Source organism: Tympanuchus pallidicinctus, unplaced genomic scaffold (genome assembly GCF_026119805.1).
Source record: "Tympanuchus pallidicinctus isolate F22 unplaced genomic scaffold, pur_lepc_1.0 scaffold7, whole genome shotgun sequence".
NCBI lineage: Eukaryota > Metazoa > Chordata > Aves > Galliformes > Phasianidae > Tympanuchus > Tympanuchus pallidicinctus.
Window position 1 is genome coordinate 24,905,563 of NW_026294791.1, and position 20,346 is coordinate 24,925,908.

Consider the following 20,346-nt stretch of genomic DNA (forward strand, 5'->3'; position numbering starts at 1 on the left):
GGAAGGCAGGATAAGATAGACGGGCAGTGACCTCGGCTGTCCCAGCGTAGGGAGAGGGCAAAGCACCGAGCAGCCCCATCGCTGTCCTTCCCCCTGCTCTGCTCGGAGCTCAACGTTAGCATCTCCCTCCGAGCACAGGGCTCTGCAGGTCCCTGGCGAGGGCACTCGAGAGCTGACGACCTTCAGAGCCGTAGCACAGCTTCCAATCGAGAGCCGGGAACGGCTCCCCAACCCGGGACCGCTCAGGCGGATCCCAGAAGCAGTTTCGGGTCACGGCGTTCCCGCAGAGGAGCAGACCCAGCCCGCGCTTGATGTGCGCGGAGCCACGCCGCAGCAAAGGAGCTGAACCGCTCGGAGCAGCTGAAGGGAGGAGCGGTCACCTCCCGGCTCAGAGCTCGGCTGCAGAGGGAAGCCTGGGATCACACGGGTTCCTCCTCAAAGAAAGAAACGCCGGTCCTCCTTTCGCGTTAGAAGCTCCAAAGGCTGGCTGGCGGATCCCAAACGGGAGGAGCGCGAGGCACAGCGCTCCGCGCCAGCAGCCCGGACCGCAGCCCAGCCGAGGGGCGGGACGGGGCCGTGCCGCGGGGCTCCCCGCCTCCGGAGCTCGGAGCGCTGCCCCCCGCCGCCTCCCCTTTGTCCGCCGGCTCCCCCTCCTCCTCCTCCTCCCTCCCCCGGCGGCCGCCGCTCCCGGCACGTTGTAAAGTCATTAACTCCCCCAGCCATGCCGGCCCGCGCCCCGCCGCCGGCTGCTACTGCCCCGGCCGCTGGTGGGCCGCCGCGCCGCCTCCTCCGAGCGGCGGCAGCAGCAGCAGCAGCGCGGCATGGCCGCTCCCCGCCGCCTCCTCCTCCTCCTCTTCCTCCTCCTCCTGAGCGCCGCCGCCCCCCTCGGCGCTAAGGTAAGCGCGGCCTCGGGGCTGACCTTGCCCGGAACGGCGCCTCCGCGCCCGCCCCGCCGACAAAGGGCCGGGCGACCCGGAGAGGCCGCTCGCCCGCGCCTGGGAGCCGGTTCCAGCCCTGCCCCCACGGCCTTTAGCGGTGGCACCGTTCCGCTGCTGCGGGGGGAGCGGAGCCCCCCGGCTCGCAGGAGGGGTCTGAGCGATGCGCTGCTCCCCGCACAAAGCCGTGGCTGAGGTGGGATCGCCGATAGGACTTGGGGGGGGACGGCTCTTTGCTGCGAGGGGAGATTGAGGTGAGATGTCAGGGGGAAATTGTTCGCTCAGAGCGGTGAGGAGCCGGCACTGCTGCCCAGAGCTGTGGGTGCCCCATCCCTGGTGGTGCCCCAGGCCACGGATGGGCCCTGGGCAGCCTGAGTTGGGTGCAGCCAGCCCATGGCATGGGTGGTGAGTGATCTTTGAGGTCCTTCCCAACCCGAGCCATTCTGTGGCTCATTCTGTGTACACCCCAGCTTTGAGCAGCGTTGTCACCTGAGCTGGGATTGCCTTTGGGTTCAAGCCCCAGTGTGCTGCTCCTGCTGCATTTTGCAGCCTCGCACACGTTGTGCCTGCACTGCTCTGCTTCCCAGGGTCAGCCTGCCAGATGTGCACTCCTTCACCCCACACAGAGCAGGCTGTGGATGCAGTGGTCATTAAGGGATTAACCTGCTGGTTGTGTTTTCTGCAGCATGCATGCAGAGAATGCCACAGAGTGCTTCAGTCCCTAGATAAGCAAATTCCTCCCTGCACCAAGCTCTGGACACAGTGCCTCTGAAAAAACAGATGGTAGGGATTCCTCATGCACACCCTGTATTCCTTTCCTCTTTCCCTTCACAGCAGGATGATCAACGGTGCATCAGAGTTCTCCTTTCTGGGGGGAGGAAGGGACACAATTGAAAACACAGTTGTTTTTTTCAGCCACAGCTTTGATCAGAGCACAACACAGAGCACCCAGACCTGGGGGCTGAACACGGCAGTTCATTTCCAGGAGCACAAGATAACATCTGCAGGCAGTTTGAGGCATTAGGACATCTGAAGCTGTTTAGTATCTCAAGCAAGTAGCAGAGTTTGCCATAGAGAGAAGCCCTGAGGTAAGGGATTGTGGATTTCTGTAGAGGACATGCAGTTAATGACCTCAGAAAAGGGCTGTTCAGAATTTAGTTCTTTTTCAGCTGCTTTTTTGTCTTATGAGAGCTTCCTGTGGCCTGCAGTGGTGCACAGGGCCCTAAGGCACATCACACTGCAACAGAGCATACCCCTGCAAGCTTCTCCACTCAGGGGAACTAACAGGGATTTGTTTTGTCTCTTCCTAGAAAGATTTCTAACCCCTGAGACACGGGCTTAATGAGTCCCAGGATTCAGCGCGCGGTGTGGGACACTGAGCCAATGACACACTAATTGCCATTATTCCCAGGTTTCTGGGAAACCCATTGTAGCTTAGAGTTGATCTGACACGCAACAGAGAATCATTAGAGAGTTTATTTTATCCTTTCTGTTCTTCAGAAAGACCGCCTGGAAAACTGATAGGATGTCAGCCTGGGCCCTCCCTCCTTCGCCAGGCTGAAGCAGTTGTTTGTGGCAGCCTTTGTCTGGCTCTGGTGGGGGGTAGAAGGGAAACAGCTGCTGAGCCTTTGGGTAGGCAGGAAAAGCTTTCAGTGATGCTGGCTTAGAGACAGCAATATTGGAAAATTTTGGAAAAGTTCCCCAGCGTCACCATGGGCTCTGCTCACCCCCGAGCAAGGGAACAGGAGGGCAGCCCTCACCAGAGCATGTGCACAGCCTCCCGTGAAGGTGTTGAGGCACAGGAATACCGTGGTTAGCCTCAGAGAGGAAGAGCTGCAGCTGTATAGCCTGCGTGCCAAGCCACAAGTGCCTCCAGGGGAATTCTTGAGGAGAGCACCTGGCTGAGCTGCAGGTGGCCTGTCTTTTCTGCTGATGTGATTTCTAGCCCTTAACATTTCTCATCAGCTGAGGAACTGTACCTGATCCTCCCTTCCATATCCAAGCCCAGGCAGAGCCAGCCTTACAGATCCTGCACCTACACCCACCTCCTGCCCCACAGTTTCTGGTCTGCTCCATGCATGGTTCTACAGCACGGCACAAGTTAGAGTGGGGTTCAGCATCTCCCATAACCAGGAGACTGCAGAAGTGTTGTTTTAAAGCCCCTTGGCTCTCTTTCTCCAAGGAACCGGGGGGGGGAATCTGCTTGGCCAGAAGTAAACCTTGGGGTCTGCCGAGGGGCTTGGGAAACTGAAGCTGGGAGCTTATCTAATCTGGAGTCTATCCCACAAGCCTTAATTTATTATCTGGAAATTTGGAAAATGCAAGTATCGCTAATTACAAACAAGAGCCATTTGTGTGTCATGGTTAGCACGGATTCATTTCTGGCAACGCAGCAAAGTCAGCCCAGATTGAAACCAGCTGCACGTACCTGAGTTTCACCTCCACGTCTCAGGGCTGAGGACTCAGCTGCTGTCACACCGTGAGCCTCGCTGGCAAAGGCTGCAGCTCAGCACTGTCCTTGCTTACACAGATAAATAAGTGCTGCTGGGCAAGGGCTGGCAAGAGTGCTTGGTCATGGAAAACCTGAGAGCCAAATCAATCTATTTAGTGTGTGATTGATTGAGGAAGCAGGAACAGGGGCTTACAGAGGTAGGGGAACACATTTCATTTGAAAACTGCTGTCACTGCTTGAGCTGCAGCAGAGCCCACAGGGGTGGAGTGGGGCAAAGCCTGGGGAAAGGCTGGGTAAATATTGCCACTTCTGGCCCACACGCCTCCCCCTGGGCAGCCTGTGCACCCCTTGGTGCTCTGTGGCCACTCAGTCACGTGGAAAGGGGCCAGCTGTGATTGATGCTCCAGCTCCTGAGAGACTGCTTTGCACTGAGCTCTTTGCACAGACAGATAAATCATTGTCCTCTCCTTCCCAGCAGCTGTGAAGGGCGCTTCCTCTGCAGGCCTGGAGATGCTTATCACAGGGGTCAGGGGGAGATCTGAACTGAAAATACAGCCTTTCGTTTCTGTCTTTGTAACCACGGAAGCTGCATAGCCAGCATTTCCACCTGCAGTCTGATCGTGTGCAATCAGACAGAAACCGTCGTAGGACGCAGGTTGAAATGAGCATCTGGTAGCAGAAGGAAAGATCTTGCTGAAAATCTGCTTGTTTCTTTTACACTTCATTTTTACACAGCACTTGCTCTCTGTTAGAGAAGCACATCCAGCCAGCACACCCATGTTGCAAGGAATTTGGTTGCACTGTTTTCACCATCAGCTGTTGTAATCACAAAAGGGTAAAGCATCAGGTGGTGTGGTGCTTTCTTTGCAGAGCAGGTTACTTTTAACACACTCCATGGGCAGCATGCTCACTATGTGCACCTCGACCACACTGGGTTCTAACCCCAGATCAGCTCCTCTGCATCTCCTCTGCCCAGAGGATGCTGCTGGCAGATGCTATAGAAACAAATGCTCAGGCAGGAATTACACTGCAAGATGAAGAACATTTTGGCTTTATTACACCATGAAAGAGCATCGAGCCAAGAGGCAGTCAACCAGAATAGTGAACCTAGCTCAGCAGACTGCTGAGCTTTCTTTTACATCCATCAATTTTGCAGACCAGTTCTTCCCACCAGGACGATCAGGGTTTTGCTACGAGCAGCACTGATACAGCCTCTCCATGCCCTCAGTGTAACATAAGAGATGCTACACAGACAGTACACACACACAAATTATTTGATCTCTTCTGCTACTACTGATACACCGTCAGCATTTTCAGCTGGCTAAATCACTTCTAGTCACTGCCCCATGGTAAGCTCATTGCTGCATTTAACTCTCTGCTCACAGCTGTGTTGCAGTAAACAGCAAATTCGCTCCTGCACACAATTTGCAAAAATCTCTGGAGCTTTTAGGGCATCACACAGCAGGAAAAGCATTGCAAGAGATCTTACTGAAACACATGCTCACTTACCTGCTGGGAATCTCAGAGGTGCAGTCGACAGCAGCCTGCTGTCGTGATTGCACAGGGGTGGGAGAGCTCAGGTTTGCCAAATTTAAAGGATTGGCCACAGCAAAGCATGCCAGGTGAGGGAGAAAGTCCTCTGCTGAGCACGGAGAGGCCAGCAAAGCTGTGCTGAGACAGCCTGCAAGAGGCTCTGGTTCTGAAGCGCTCTTGAAAATGACTTTTGTGACAGTCGCAGGGTGAAGAACTTGGACCTAAGCCGACTTATGCACAAAGAAGAGTTTATTCCCTGTGATACAGCTCTGCCAAAGGACAGATGCATCCCCCCCACCCCCCTTCTCCGCAGCCAGGCATTGCAGCTTTCCTGCTGCTCCGTGCTGGCTGGCAGCTGGGCTGTGGGCTGCTGGTGTGGCTAAGCTGTGCTGGCAGTGAGCTCGCAGCTCAGGCTGCAGCCAGACTGAGTGCCACGCATGTCATGCCCAGCAGCCTTTCTCCATGCCACGAGATCCCAGAGGCATCCATCCATCCATCCATCCTCTGGAGTTAGGCCACCAGGTTCCCCAGCTAACCGTTCTCTGTTTCTGTCAGGACAGTAGTGAGGCAGCAGACGGAGCTGGCCCCTGGGATGAAGAAGTTACCAAGTGGTGGGGAGAGTGGAGCTCGTGGTCCACCTGCTCACGATCCTGCGGCGGAGGCGTGATGTCCCGGGAGCGGCACTGCCTGCGGCAGCGGTGGGTCCCAGCATGCTTTCTCCACGGTGCCCCAACCTCCATTTGCCCCCTGCAGCTACTACGGTCCTGGAATTGGTCAAATAGGGTTCGTGGGGACCCAGCTGTTCCCTCTGGATCACCTCACCACCCAGCCCTTATTAGGCACCTCGCCAGCCTGAGCTGCTAACAAGAGCCAGCATCGTACTGCGCAGCACACCGTTGGGGCTGCTCAGCCTCTTTCCCTTCTGCGTGACTGCACTCCTGAGGGCAGGAAGCTCACACAAGGGCCCCCTACCTGCTCTGCCTCCTCCAGAAGAAAATTTCTTTTATGTGGGTTGGTTGGCAGCATAGTAAGGGTCCAGATGTGGTGACAGCCATCCGTCTGGACACCGCCTCCCCACTAACGAGGCTTGCCAATGTCTTTGCCTCTGCTTGACATCAAACCCAGCCAAAAGGCTCCTGCAGCTTTCGGCAGGGCAGCTTAAGTGTGAGTCAGCCATGCCCTGTGAAACAGTTTTTGCTGGAGTCTGCAGGCTGCCCCTGCTTCAGCTGAAAGAGATGGCAATTTTGAAGCCTTATTGTGTGAATTTAGGCTCTACCAACATTGTGTAAATTGTTGCTCTGCAGGAATAGCTAGACCTGAGCAGTCCAGCTTGATCATGGTTCTTCACTACACAGTGAAGTTGCCATCTGTAACCTCTACCTTTCTCCCTGCATCTTCTCAGCTTTCAGGAATTTTTTTAGCTTTTGCATTAGTCAAGAAGTTCAGTATCCCTTGGACAAATGCTGCTGGCCAGAACTAAAGCATCACTTGCTGAGAACCATGGTTTTTGTTCATCACCAAACCTCTCTTGCTAGTCTTGAAAGGTGTTCAGTACCCATGAGAGGTGCCATCTCTCTGCATGCTGCCCAGTGAATTCTGAAATCAATTCCCCAGCTCACTTCTAAATCGTAGGTGCTTCTGTGGAAATGGTGGATCATCAAGCCCCATTGCCCTTTTTTCACACAACCCTTCTGCAGAGATGTGCAGACAAAGCCTTGGAAATACTTCAGTTGTTTCCCATCCACCCAAACTGAGTCTAAAATCACACTCCAAAGTTAACAGCACTGAAGATGTCTTTCAGGGGAGACGTTGACCACCATAAATCCTGAAAATCTTACTCTAATAAAATCCCACCCTGACTTCTCTATTATCTATTATTTCTTAGTGCTTTGCAGATCTCTAGCTTATTTCTGCTTTCACACATTCTGCTTTCAGGCTCCAGATGCCCCAGGGAACAAACAGCACCATGTGTGTTGGCCAAGCCAAGCACTACCAACTGTGCCAGCAGCAGGTGAGAACTGCTTCCAGCACTGACTGGTCCTTACTGGGGGATGTGAGGTTGGACCAGCAAGTGCAGGAGTGCAGGAGCAGCAGCAGTGAGGGTCTGGCAGAGGAGTGCAGATAAGAGGCACAGTGCACTCCTGAGGAGTTGCCAGTGTGCCTCTGGGAGTTGGGCTCCTCTCTGGGTCTGAAAGGTGGGGGAGAAGGATATAAAACATATTCATCGTGGGGTGGGGGGAAGGAAGAAGTTTTTCTGGTATGTTTTTCCCTTTGCTGGAATTTTTATTCCAGCAATAGATTTTGCAGTACTGTTAACTACAGCTGTCTGAGGCGATGGAAGCCTGGCCTTTCTGCCTGTGTTACTGCACATCAAAGTCCATCACTGATTCCTTCCAGGGTGGGCAGGGCATTTTCGTCCTCCAAGGATGTAGCAGGGCCAAGCAGCTGTCACAACCAGGGCTGCGACATAGGGAGCTTTTGATCACATTTATTCCCTCCATAGCCCTGCCCAGCCAACACAGCAAGCTTCAAACAACAGCAGTGCTCCAGTTTCAATGCCAAAGCCTTTGGAAAGCGGTACTACCACTGGATGCCCCTCTATCCAGGTGGGTTTTCACAGCTTCACACAAAGGATCAGGGTGAGAAAACACCTGCAGGATTTTCTCAGACACAGGAGGAGGACCCAGGGGCAAGGGATGGATGCTCCTGGCTGGTCCAGAAGTGCTTCCCTATGCTCCCTGCTTTGGAGAAATCATCCCCTCTCTTCACAGAGCCACCCCAGCCAGCCAGGCCCCTTCTCACACTGGCTTGGATCCTATGTCAGAATGTGCTGGCGAGCAGACACAGAACACAGGCGTCTCTCAGGTGTCTTGACTCACCACCAGTCACATTGGCAGAGTGGTGTTCAGTCAGTGTGTGCCTCCTACCATTTGAGCCACCTCCGTCAGCCAGCATGCTTCCCACTGGGATGGCGGTGGGTTATTCTGAACAGGACGGCCATCCATTTCCTGCACTGAGGAGATAAATTGCTTCACACGAGTTGCCAGATGGCCCTTGAGGCCCAGACTCAGCTCCCCTGAGATATGACCGCCTTTCTGGACCTGCCTGTTCTTCCATTAGCTGCCAAGGGAACATAGAACATCTGCACCTCTAACTTCCATTGCTCAGCTGGAAGGGGTGCAGCTGGCCACAGCCCCACTGTGGATACCTCTCTTACGGGTCATACTTGCTCCTGTGTATTTATGTGTGGCCTGGGATCTGCTGATGTGGATTCCTATATCTGGCACAGGGAATGGCACTGCAAAGGGGAGAGGTTTTGCCATCAAGAAGCAATTCTATGTGTGGCCCCAGGTGCAGCCTCATACCACGATCCCTTTACTACCAAGGTCTGTAGCCTTGCAGTTTATCCCGAGAAGCAAGAACATCTAAGATGATATCAAACCAGCAGTGTGGATAAAGGGAAGGTCCCCTCCCTCACTGCCCACCCCCTTGGTCTGCCTCTGTCCCTTCAGATGACTACACCAGCATCTCCAACAAGCCGTGTGACCTCCAGTGCACCACGCGGAATGGAGAGAGGCAGCTGATGGCCCGAGCCCAGGATGGTACCTCCTGCAAGGACAGGACCTACCAAGGGGTCTGCATCAATGGGAAGTGCGAGGTGAGGCTCTGGAAGGAAACAGTACTGAAACCAGGGGTATAAATGCCTTGTTGAACTGCCTAGTCACTGTGAAGCCAAGGGTCCCAGCAGAGAGGTGAAACCAAGGCCTGGCAAGAGTGATGACATTCACTTTTGAATGCCTCTGGGCTAGAGCAGGACAGAGGGACTCACACAAAAGGAGTTAGATACATCCACATTCACAGTGGGTAACAGAACTTTTCTCCCAGCACAGAGAAGACTAGGACTGCAGCTCAGTGTTCATAGCCAAACTGAAAAAGATTGGATTTTTTCCCTTGTAGAATAAGGGTAAAGGGTGTGTGTGTGGAGTGGTAGAGAGAGGTATCTTAAAAACTCAAGCAGCCTGCCTGCCTTTGATGCAGCGTCTCCTGGAAAATGATGCTGTACATCACTACTACAGTGAGAAGGATTTGCCAAAAGATGTGAGACTGAATAAATGGCAGCAGACTTTCTGAATCTTATTCTCTGCACCCACACATGAGATCCTGCCCCAGGTTCAGGAGCACAGTGCACACAGTCACAAACTACCCTGCATCCACACGCAGAAGCTCACCTAAAGAATAAGGTAGCATCACCTTGAAAAGACACTGTCCCCTAAGAGACACTCTTTATTTTTGCTCTGTTCCTTGCAGCCAGTGGGGTGTGATGGGAGCCTGTATTCGGCCCGGACGATGGACAGATGCAGGGTGTGTGGAGGGGACGGCAGCACTTGTCACCGTGTCTCAGGCAGCTTCCGAAAGGCAATCTCACAGATAGGTACTCCCTGCTACCACAGTCCAGAGACTTCACCTGCTTCTTCTTACCACCAACTGGCGTGAAGGGTGACTGACTTGAATGAGGGTAGGAGTTTCCCAGCTGCTTGGTGGAAAAAGCTGAAGAGTGCCACCTCTGCTTAAATACCCATTTTATCCTTTTTAAATCCTTTTGGATTAATCAGAGGAGATTGGGTATGATATGCTGTAAATGAGGCCAGCGAGGTTTTCTTTCACATCTTCACCGTAGGAGGCAGCTGGGGATCTCTTTGTTCCTATTGATTTTGGCATCTCGCGCACCTCAGATGATGTGATAAGGTCAATGAATCTTCTTTTATTTGTGCTAGGTGTTCACTGGAAGATTAGGCTCCTCTGATGAGGGTCACAGCATTTGTTTCAGCCTGCACTTCGTCTCCAGCTTTCCCCAGTCCTGTGGCTGATGCAGCTGAGGGACAGTCCCTCTGAAACTGGGCTGAGATTAATGGTTCATCTCTTGCAACCTCATGGCCCATTCCTCCACCAAGAAGGAACAGACTGTGGTATACTCATTAGTAATTAATTAACTGTGGTTTGAGGATGTTTTGGAACATCGTTTTACACTGCTATTGTTCCACTAGTCTACCTCATTCTCCACAGATGCTGGACCAGAGAAGTATTCTGGCTCATTTCCAGGGTGTGGTAATAGTGCTAACCTCTCTAGAAGCACACAGACAGTCTTGGCCTTCCATTCCAGGCCTCATAAAATCTTACAGGATGGAAAAAAGCAATCAACAGACTTTCTAACAGGAAAGGCAAGCTGGCAAAGCCCCACAACGTTAAGAGCCTTTTACTTCCTACCCATTTAAAGGTCAATCTTTATGCTCCTCTTGAGACAAGTTCTGTTGAGTCGGGAGCTGTGGGGACCTGCAGTCTTCTCCCTGCACCCTTCAGCACCAGTGCTGATCAATAGTAAGCTTTTTATGTGCTCTTGTGAGGAAAAGCTTGACAGCACATTCATTCATGCACCCACAGCCACACTATTAAGCTCACGCAATTCCTTTCTGACTTCAAACCCAGCAGTGGTCAAACTGAGCCTTAGAGACCTGCAGTGGGCATTTGCAAAGGGATTTCAGAAGGGAGCCAGGATTAGAGCTCACAGCTTGGCACAACATGCTTATGTCCTTAACATCCCGCTAGGGGTAGCGCTGCCCTCCTACATGCACACCTATCCCACGAGATGCTTTGCCTATGAGCACTCTTCTGTTCCATCCTTGGAGTTTCTTCACCTGCCGTTCCTGCTCCTCAGGTTACGTGTTCATCACCAGCATCCCTGCCGGTGCCACGGACATCCTCATCATGGAGCGCAGGAAGACAGAAAACATCCTGGGTAAGCTGGGGGTCTGGCTGGGTGTGGAGGTCCCAGCTCAGCTGCTTGTGGGGTGGGAGGACACCTGAGCCGTTCCTGTGAGCATCTCCTCCTGGGTAGCACAGGGTTTGCTTTCCTTAGTGCCAGCACAGCCTCAGCGCTCCGCACGGAGCATCACGCTTGTCTCTTTTTTCCTTTGAAGCGCTCGCTGATGAATATGGGCATTTCTTCTTCAACGGCAACTCTGCCATTGACAACCCGCAGAACTTCAGGGTAGCTGGCACCATCTTCAAGTACAGGCGGCCTTCGAGTCTGAATTCAGATGGGCTGGAGTATATCATAGCTCACGGCCCCACTAACCAGTCTCTGAATGCCATGGTATGTGAAGAGGTACTTTTAGCCCTTCCTGTCTTGCCTGTCCCAAACTGTGAGCCTCCCTCAGACAAACTGCTTCCTAATTTTGTTCCCATACCAACCCTGTGGCTGAGGAAGCCAGATGTTGCCTCGTGGGGTTTCCTTTTGGGTTTAAGAGGATGCTGTCTTCTCTTAACATCTGTCACAAAGCGATTGGAAGAAATGCATGCCCTGAGAATAAAAGAGGTTTTGTTTTCCTTCCCTGTTTCCTCCAGTACTATAACTTTAATGGGAAAATGCCACATATAACTTATGACTACACTGTACCACGGACACCACCACCTCTCCGAACTGCAGCACCTGCTGTAGACAGACCTCGTTATCATCACCCAGTAGAGACCAGCCAGAGCCATCCTGTTCCAGCCAGCTTCAGAGCTGCCAAGGACTCCAATGTCACACGGCTTTCCCTGTCACCAGATGACACCAACAAACAGATTCCTCTAAAAGATAGGCATGAAGATTTAGGCTTCAGCCATCCACACTTCTTCCACACCAATTCCACTAATCACCCTCGGGGCTGGGGATGGGAACAAGGTGAAGAAAAGGAGAAGTATGAATTCCACATAAGACAGGTCTACCATGCAAACACAGCAGGAGAGGAAGAACGAGAGGAAGCAGCAGCAATTGGTGGAGAAACAGAATTGGGTTGGTTGCTTTGTTTTTCCTTTTCTCCCAAGCCTTAATTCTTTGAAAAGAGGCATTGAGACATTCCACGTTGGTTCACTTGAAATGTAGGGTGGCTTTTCCATCAGGTAGACAGGGAAAAAGGATGTTTAATAGCAGGGGTGGAGACTGACAGAGTGCAGCTGGGTGCTCCTTGTGTGAAGAGGAGCAAATCTGAGGTCTGTCTGAGAAAGTCCAACAGTTAAGGGGCAGGACTAGGAGTGAAATGCACCTACAACATAGGTCTGAGCTTTGATCCAACTTCTGGGCCACGGGCAGGTGTGAGGATCTCACGTGAGGCTGCTCAGGATAATTAAAGCCTGTTGATGCACCCTGATGGCAACTTAGGGTTTCAAAGCCAAACACTCAGTGTTTTTTGCATTACCAGGCACCATTAAACCACATGCTAAAGTATAAGGCGTGCAAGATAGTTAACGCATCCCAATGTTCTTCTTCCAGCCCTCAAATTCAACCAGATTTCCATCAGCACAGCTGTACCCTACAGCATGAGGAGGTCTGAGCTATCGGAGAACAGCCGCGTCGCATCCTCCAGGCTTCGGCTCTTCAGGAGGTTGTGCCACCAGGACCAGCACCACGCTGCTTTCTGCAGGGAGCTGCAGTACCTGGCTGCCAGGCTGGCACAGAGGAACACCACAGCAGGACTATGGGCTGAAACAGCTGCCCGGTGGCCACAGGGCCTCCACAAAGCACCGTCTCATAAGAACTCACTGCGGGACTTGAAGGTGGAGATGTTTGCTGGGAGACAGGGGAAAGCGAGCAACTACAGTGTGATGGCATCTGTGGAGAGCTCTCTGCTGGGTGCCAGCACAACGGAGGGCATCAGCCAGGCAGAGCCTCTGCGGGCCCCTGGCACTGAAAGGTGGCACTGGGTTTCCTGGGCAAAACGGGAGCATGGTTGGCTGGGAGGGAGGGTTGAATCAGTCCTCTGTCAGTTTCACTGCTGTCCCTGATGTCCCCATTTGCCAGCGACTCTCCATGGTATCTGTTATAGTTGCTTGAGCAACACTGTGTCTTCCAGATGTTTGGCACGGCTCATGGTCCAACACAGAGCTTCTGGAACATACGTTGTGTTCCTTTGCCTCAGAGATCCATGTAGATGTGTTCTGAAGGACCTGTGGAGCTATGGCTGTTCACAGTCTTACTAGCTGAATATAGGAGGTGGTTGCCCCATCCCTGGAGGCATTCAAGGCCAGGCTGGATGTGGCTCTGGGCAGCCTGGGTCTTGGCGACCCTGCACATAGCAGGGAGGTTGAAACTGGATGATCATTGTGGTCCTTTTTCAACCCAGGCCATTCTGTGATTCTGTGAAGGCTTCACGCTCTGCTTATCAGTGGTGTGTCTTGCCCATGGTGGGGGAGATAGGGTTGGAGAACAGAACCATTGAGTTTCTTCCCATTTTCCAAGAAGGAAAGGAGGAAATACAGTCAGTATATTTTCTGTTCACAGCAATTTTACGTCTTTATTTCCTGCCTCCTCCTCTGTCTGCAGCAATGAGTTTGATGTGAGCCCTGTGGGCCACGATGACATCAGCTTGGCTGACATGTATCGGTGGAAGGTCTCGGCTTATGCCCCCTGCAGCTCCACCTGCACTTCAGGTAGGTAAAGACCCAGTGCTTACTTTGAAGACTGCTTTTGTCCTGGTGACTTCTGTAGTTGGAATCCACTCAGCAGCCTCCACTTTCTTTGCTATTTGGTTCCCTCTTTTTTGGTATCTGAAGAGGACAGATGTGCTGTTTTCCCATTTCCAAATTCCATTGGTCTTAGAGTGGCGTCTTGAAGTTTCTGACTTTTGTAACAGTGGTGCAATCATAATTTCTTTAGTTTGTAGGGTGAGTTTTAGCATCAGCTTATATGAGAATTTAGGAGAGGTTTATATGCCAACACTCAGAGTCCAGGAAGAGAACAGAGCTATTCAGAGCATCTGGCTGGCTTTTGTCTGGAGATTTTTATCAGTTCAAGCCTTGCTGAAGCAACTGATCTTGCAGGACCTTTTTGGCTTCTGGTATTTTTAAATTGCAAATAGACTTTCAGAGGCAGTGAATGCTCTTCGGTGATTTTCTAATAGCTGGGGGAGGCTTTTGGTTCTGGTGGAGCCTGACCTAGACAAGATGTTGGTTGTCCAGCAGGTATCAGTGCCTCCTATGCAATGTGTGTACGGTACGACGGAGTGGAAGTGGACGAAGCGTACTGCGATGCCCTGACCCGACCAGAACCTACACATGAATTTTGTACAGGCAGAGACTGCCAGCCTCGGTGAGTGGAAATGACATCTGCTCCCCCTGGGGAATACGCATCTTTGTAAGGATCATTTCCTGCTCACAGTATGCAGCCATTTCTGGTCTGGAAGATGTACTTAAACAGCTAAACCTGTGTATCCTCATGTAAGTGAAAAGAGGGAAGGAATTTTCTGTGTCTAAATTACCCGCTAAGCACAAAGTTGTTTTTCAAGACCACAGACCTACACCTGATGAGCAGATTCATAGCAGCAGTTAGTGGGTCAGGCAGTCCCAGGCACACGAACACTCCGCAGCCACCCTCCATCCTTGAGTCACTTACGTGGCTTTTGCTTTGTGCTTTCTCTCCTGGGGACTGTTTGTGGAGGTGGGAAACGAGCCGGTGGAGTGAGTGCTCCAGGACCTGTGGCGAGGGCTACCAGTACCGCACCGTGCGCTGCTGGAAGATGCTGGCTCCAGGCTTCGACAGCTCTGTTTACGATGACCTCTGCGAGACAGCTGGGCTGGCCAGGCCCATAGAGAGGAAAGCCTGCAAGAACAAGGCCTGCGGACCCCAGTGGGAGCTCTCAGAGTGGTCTGAGGTAGGCATGGGGGGAGCTTTGCATCCAAGGATGAGCCCGGGTCTGAAGGAAAATGACGGCTGTTGGGTGCTTCCCGCTGGCAAGCGCTGAGGAAGCCCTACCCGACTGCATGCTCACTTTTACTCACTTTTCTCCTTCCCTGCTGGGGCCCTTCCCTCCACCAGTGCAGCAGGAGGAAAACGCCTTTGCTTATTCCTCTTGTGCTCTGCTTTGGAATCCAACTCGGTGTCATTGCAGTGCTCAGCCCGATGCGGCAGCCAGGGGACGATGAAGAGGGCGGTGCGCTGCTCGGTGGAAGCAGCCCTCTGCGATGAGTCCCAGAAGCCCAGCAGTGAGAAGGAGTGCAAAGGGCCGCCCTGTGACCGCCGCTGGACTGCTTCCGACTGGGGCCCGGTGAGTGCAGAGGGGCTGCTCCTCCATGCTCCCACTTCTGAGGGCACAGGGCTGGCAGGAGGGAGTGGATGAGCAGTCATGCTGCTGCTCACTGTTGGCTTTCCTCTAGCAGAGGCTAGAGAAATAGTGATAATGTACATTTTTGAGCCAACGGTGTGCCCAGGTGGCCAAGAAGGCCAGCATCATCCTGGCTTGTATCAGCAGTAGTGCAGCCAGCAGTAGCAGGGAGGGATCATCCCCCTGTACTCAGCACTTGAGTTCTGTGTTCAATTTTGGGCCCTTCACAAGAAAGGCGTTGAGTTGCTGGAGCTTGTCCAGAGAAGGGCAGGGATCTGCATGAGGTCTGGAGCACAGCGTGATGGGGAGTAGCTGAGGGAAAGTGATGGGGCAGTGTGGAGAAGAGGAGCGCAGGGGAGACCTCACTGCTCTCTGTAACTGCCTGAAAGGAGGCTGTGGTGAGGTGGGATTGGCCTCTGCTCCCAGGTAATGATGACAGGATAGGATAGAATGGCCTCAGCACCAAGGGAGGGTCAGGTTGGGTATTAGAAAACATTTCTTCTCAGTAAGAGTGGTGAGGCACTGGCACAGGCTGCCCAGGGAGTGGTGGAGTCCAAGGGTCTTTGGAGGTGCATCTGGTCAGGGAGTTCCATTCTCCAGGTGCCAAGAGCTCCTCAAATTATTGAGTGGAGCTCATTGAGACCTAACTGGAACTTAGAATTATGGAATCATTAAGGTTGGAAATGATCTCTAAGATCATCTAATCCAAACATCGACCCATCATCCATGTCCGCCAAACCATGTCCCTCACTGCCGCATTTCCATGTTTCTCCAACACCTTTAGGGACCCTTGGGATCAAGTACCTCAGTCCCAGATCCAGGGCTCCAGGCTCTCACTGCTGACCGTAGCCCCTCCACCTCCCTGGTGTGTCTAAATGCCCTTTATTCCTCCAAGTGCTCAGGTTCGTGTGGTGAGGGACGCATAAACCGTTTCGTCGCCTGTCGCAACCTGGAGGGCAAGGTGATCTCTGACACACAGTGTGACCCAGCTGCCAAGCCCCTGGCCGTCCATCCGTGTGGAGACAAGGACTGCCCTGCACACTGGGTGGAGCAGGAGTGGGACCAGGTAAAGCCAAGCCCAGCCCTCTGTCCTCAGCCCTTTCCCACAGGAGATGATGGGCACTGGGCTCCCTCAGTGGAGCAAAGTTGTACAGTGCGACCACCAGCTGCATCGTTGCTCCTTTCAAAAAGAGGGAAGAGGAAAATACCCCAGCTTGTCCCCACCACACCCCAGCCTGTGGCACTTGTGGCCCTCCAAGCTCTCGGAGGTCCAGAGGTCTCTGGGAAGGCAGCAGTGTCTTAAGGAAGTCCTCCTCCTCTCCCACTTCTGGCTCCCAGCTGGCAGTTGTAGGCACCGCAACAGAGCCCCATCCAGAATCTGCACTTACACCCCCAAGATTTTGGTCTCGCTGCTAAAGAGAAAGCCCTACAAAAACCAACTGCATCTCCAGTTAATAAGAGCCAGAGGTAAGGCCTCAGCCCAGGCCCCTGCCCTGGGAGTCACCTCCAGCCCAAGAGCATTTACTTGCCCCAGGTGCAATGAACATGGCCCAGGGGGCCTGTTCTATTAAGCCAGCAATTGCTGCCAGCCTGCTTGCCCTCTGTTGCTAGAGAGGCTATTATGAGCTTCCATTACAAGCTGGTCCAAATCCCAGAGCACCCAGAGAGAACATCATGACACACCTGTGGGGTTTGGGCTTTGCCTTGTAAAGTCCTGAAAAAAACAGGCAAAAAAACGGAGCACAAAGGAGGGCTTCTAAGGAATCCTTTTTCTAGCCTTCCTAGCTGCTGACTGCGTTCAGTTGGGAGTCCCTCCAGCACAAGTAACGAGCAGAAATCATTTACAACTGGGGACCCACGGCACTCCTGTAAGCCCTTTCCTGCTCTGTCCTGTGGTGTAGGTCACACCCAATGCTGCAGTGCAGTTTTTGAGCTATGCCTGAGTGTTTAAACTCACCTGAAATCTGAAGGGCCAGCTGGGCTCCCCACTTTTGCCTGTGCCAGCTTCTTTGCTGTGCTCTCAGCTGTTCAGCTGCGGGTGAGCTGTTTGCAGGATGACTCAGGAGGGATGTGAGCCAGCTGTGCTGGCCCTGGCACTGTGAAGATGGGCACTGAGCAGTGAAGTCTCGCACTCGTAAGTGCTGCCCGAGACACCAGGGAACACAGCTAGAATGAGATTCTGCCTCCCACTGCCTGCTTCTCTCGGTGTTGTCCTGAGAGGTCAATCCACCCCATCTGTGCCTGCATAGCTTTGGGCTGAGCTTGGGTACTTGTCTGTGCAATCTCCTGCAGTGCACCAGCTTGGTCCCCTTGAGCCCTCACAGAGCTTGTCAGTACTCCAGGATGTAATTACTGCACAAACACGCTACGTGGTCTTTTAGGACATAGAGATATATAAAATAAGACAGAAACAGCCTCTTACATCCTCACCTTGGCTGCTCCAGGTCCCTTGTGGGAACTGCTCTCAGGCCAGCCAGGCTCAATTCAGCATCCTCCATGCTGAACACATAACCATCTCCTGTCCCTCTTCCAGAGGAATTCAGCTCCTTTGCAGGCACCCCTTGCTCCCGTGACCCGGGCTGCACTACCTCCATCAGCCTGGTGTTAGCACGTGCATTCAGCATCTTCTGAGCAGGATGCCACCTTACCTGAAGCTCTACAGCAGAGCAGCAGTTTATGTTCTACTTCCCAGTGTGATGCCAGCTGCGGACGAGGGACAAAGAGCCGGGTTGTCCTGTGTGCAGGGCTGGAGAATGGGGTGTACAGGGAGTACCCTGAGAAGCGCTGTGAGGCTGCACAAAAGCCTGAGGAGCAAGCTGCCTGCTTCATGAGGCCGTGTTCAACCTGGTTCACTACCTCCTGGTCTCAGGTACGTCTCAGTGTGGTGGGGAAGTGGGAGAAGAGCTAACCCTGGGTGGTGGAGCGTGACCTGCAATGAGGATTTCCAGCAGTTCAGTCTGCTGAGGGCTCTGTTGGGTCTGGGTGGGACCACAAGCTCTGCTTTTTAGCAGACCAGGCAGCAAAAGGAAGGACTGGCCCACAGCAGGTGGAGAAAACCTTTGAGCTCTTGGATTATTGCCTCAGGCAAAAGCATGTACCACTGCAGGTGATGCAATCATGTCTTCTTTGCCAGCAGTTGATGTTCTGTCCTCTTGATTGCATTTAGTGAATGGGGGGAAGGCGAAGCTGCCATTTTGTCCATCTTCTAAAACAGCATCAGCCTTCAAAGCAAAACCAACTCTGAGCTGCGTTAAAAAGCAGAAAGCAACCTCCTCCCTCACCCTGCCTCATCTTAGAGAGGCTCTCTTCAAGCAAGCGGAGGAGAGCCTGAGTTTGGGCTTAGATCTGACCCAAACCTCTTTGAGAGCAGTCTCCAAAGCACAGACTGCCAGGTCTCAGTGGAAGAGCGAGCTTGGGACCTCAATGAAAACCCACCTCTCATGCTCTGTCTCCTCTCCCTCGATCCCGACAGTGCAGCAAGACATGCGGTGCTGGCGTGCGACTGCGCGAGGTGAAGTGCTACCAGGGGGAGGCGCTGGCCCAGGGCTGTGACCTTGCTACCAAACCAGAAGGCAGGCAGACGTGTCAGCTCCAGCCGTGCCCCACAGAGGCCCCAGGTGAGACTGGGAGAGCAGGGAGGAGGAAGAGCCCTGGGAACCTTTCGCTCCCTCCAGCTCTCAGCTTGGGGAAGCGTGTCTGCTTTGTAACCCCTTCTGTGGTTGTTCTGCTCCCCAGAAGAAGACTGTGAAGACAAAGCGACGGCCAACTGCGTGCTTGTGCTGAAGGTGAAGCTGTGCTCTCACTGGTACTACAGGAAGGCTTGCTGCCGGTCGTGTCGCCTCAAGTCACCGTGACTGCTGCCAGGCTGTAGTTCCCTTCCAAGTTCAGGGCTGTGAGCCCCCTGAGCCAGACTTTACCACTTGAAGCCACTTCACTTGGCTTGGCCGTGGAGCCAGTCCCTGTAGACCAGCCTGCTCAGCGAGAAAGGACTCCTAGGGCTTAGTCATCACTGTTCCCTCTCCACCAAGAGGATTTTACTGAAGACAAACCACCAGTTCCTAGAAAGCTACTGAGAAGTGAGTTGGGAGAGCCTGTCCCTGCTGTCAGTCGCCTCCAGAGAGCTCTGGTTGGAGGCGGTGGGGCACAGAGCCAGCCCGCAGCAGGGCACAGGCTGCAGTCACCCCGTCCTGCCCTGCAGATCGTTCTGCTACGTGGGCAATTTCCAAACACAGCCAAAAAATTCTGTGTCACAATAAAGAGCTAAACTGTCACCCGTTGTTTTGGGGATGTGTGCGCCTAGGCCGGGGGGGGCAAGGGAGGAGGAGGGTGAGAAGAGAAACAAGCAGGAGCAGGCGGGGGGGTGGAGAAATCTTAGCATCAGGACAGCTTACAGGGCAGCTATGGATGGACCCCATTTTGTGTTGCCTGCCAAAAGAACAGAAATCACTCCTGTTTTGTATTTCAAAGTCCTCTTTTATTTCTGACATGGAATTTGGACCCATAGCTGAGCAACAAAGACAGAGAATAACAACAGAGGAAATCTGAAGTGGAAAAAATCTGAGATGCCTGCCCCTACCCTGTCCTGTTCCTCCACCACCCAAACCTTACAACCCACAGCTGTATCTCTGCTCCCTGCCCTTTCGGACTCACCCATCCATCTGCAGCTGCCAGGCCCAGGGTTTTGTGTTGCCTGTGAGGGTGACATTCACCTTTGGCCATCCATCTACCTTGGAGCTGCCTCACCTCATCAGCTGGTGACAGGTCATTTGCACATGATATGGTTGCTTTCCTCTCTTTCCTCTCATCAGAGAGGTGACCTGTAGAAGCAGAACCCCATATTCTCTCCCCACCTGGGGACTGCAAGGTGGGAAGCCTTGCTTCATGCCAAGAGGTAGAGTTGGGTAGCGGGACATGCCCACAGCAGCCGTGCTGTGACATTAACTTTGTGTGGCTCCAAGCAGGATGGAGACCAAGCTGAGCAGACGCTCTAGTGGGAAAGGACAGCATTTGCTGAGTTAGCCAAGAAAAACAGAGAGATGATATTATCAGGGAAGAGAATTGGATGGGAGCCAGGTGCTATCAGCCAGTGGGATCCACAGAGCGTTGCTGCTGCTAACTCTCTTCTTTCGTCCTGCCTGCCCTTATTGTGAAAGGACACGAAAAGGCCTGCTATCGCTGTCTGGAGAATGGAAGGAGACTGTAAAGGAGGTGCAGCTAGACTGAGTCTCAGCATAATGGAAACACGAGGTCTTTCTGGCCCAGAGGTGGGGGAGACGGTGAATAATGTTTG

The 20,346-nt window shown here is 53.1% G+C and overlaps 1 protein-coding gene across 7 annotated transcripts; it reads left to right on the top strand.

Annotated features, from left to right (window-relative positions):
• The first annotated feature begins 678 nt into the window (after window positions 1-678).
• LOC128072570 (ADAMTS-like protein 2) lies at window positions 679-19,327 on the top strand. 7 transcript variants are annotated; one of them, XM_052666482.1, is made up of 18 exons: window positions 685-896; window positions 5,476-5,618; window positions 6,856-6,931; window positions 7,424-7,526; window positions 8,433-8,578; window positions 9,229-9,352; window positions 10,634-10,714; window positions 10,896-11,071; window positions 11,323-11,752; window positions 12,230-12,650; window positions 13,280-13,386; window positions 13,915-14,044; window positions 14,393-14,606; window positions 14,844-14,999; window positions 15,952-16,122; window positions 17,749-17,925; window positions 18,529-18,673; window positions 18,792-19,327. In XM_052666482.1, the coding sequence occupies exons 1-18, from the start codon at window positions 822-824 to the stop codon at window positions 18,908-18,910; spliced, it is 2,994 nt and encodes a 997-aa protein (XP_052522442.1). In that variant the 5' UTR covers window positions 685-821; the 3' UTR covers window positions 18,911-19,327. The 7 variants fall into 7 exon arrangements, 6 of the variants coding, with proteins under 6 accessions (XP_052522448.1, XP_052522442.1, XP_052522443.1 ...); XM_052666483.1 differs by having other exon boundaries at window positions 13,918-14,044; XM_052666484.1 differs by having other exon boundaries at window positions 758-896; window positions 5,481-5,618.
• The last annotated feature ends 1,019 nt before the right edge of the window (window positions 19,328-20,346 follow it).

Bases quoted from the DNA above. Each gene is read 5' to 3' on its own strand.
- LOC128072570 (XM_052666482.1), top strand. From the start codon at position 822: ATGGCCGCTCCCCGCCGCCTCCTCCTCCTCCTCTTCCTCCTCCTCCTG. The intron at 14,045-14,392 runs GTGAGTGGAAAT...CTGTTTGTGGAG, and splicing joins GGCAGAGACTGCCAGCCTCG to GTGGGAAACGAGCCGGTGGA. The intron at 18,674-18,791 runs GTGAGACTGGGA...TCTGCTCCCCAG, and splicing joins GTGCCCCACAGAGGCCCCAG to AAGAAGACTGTGAAGACAAA.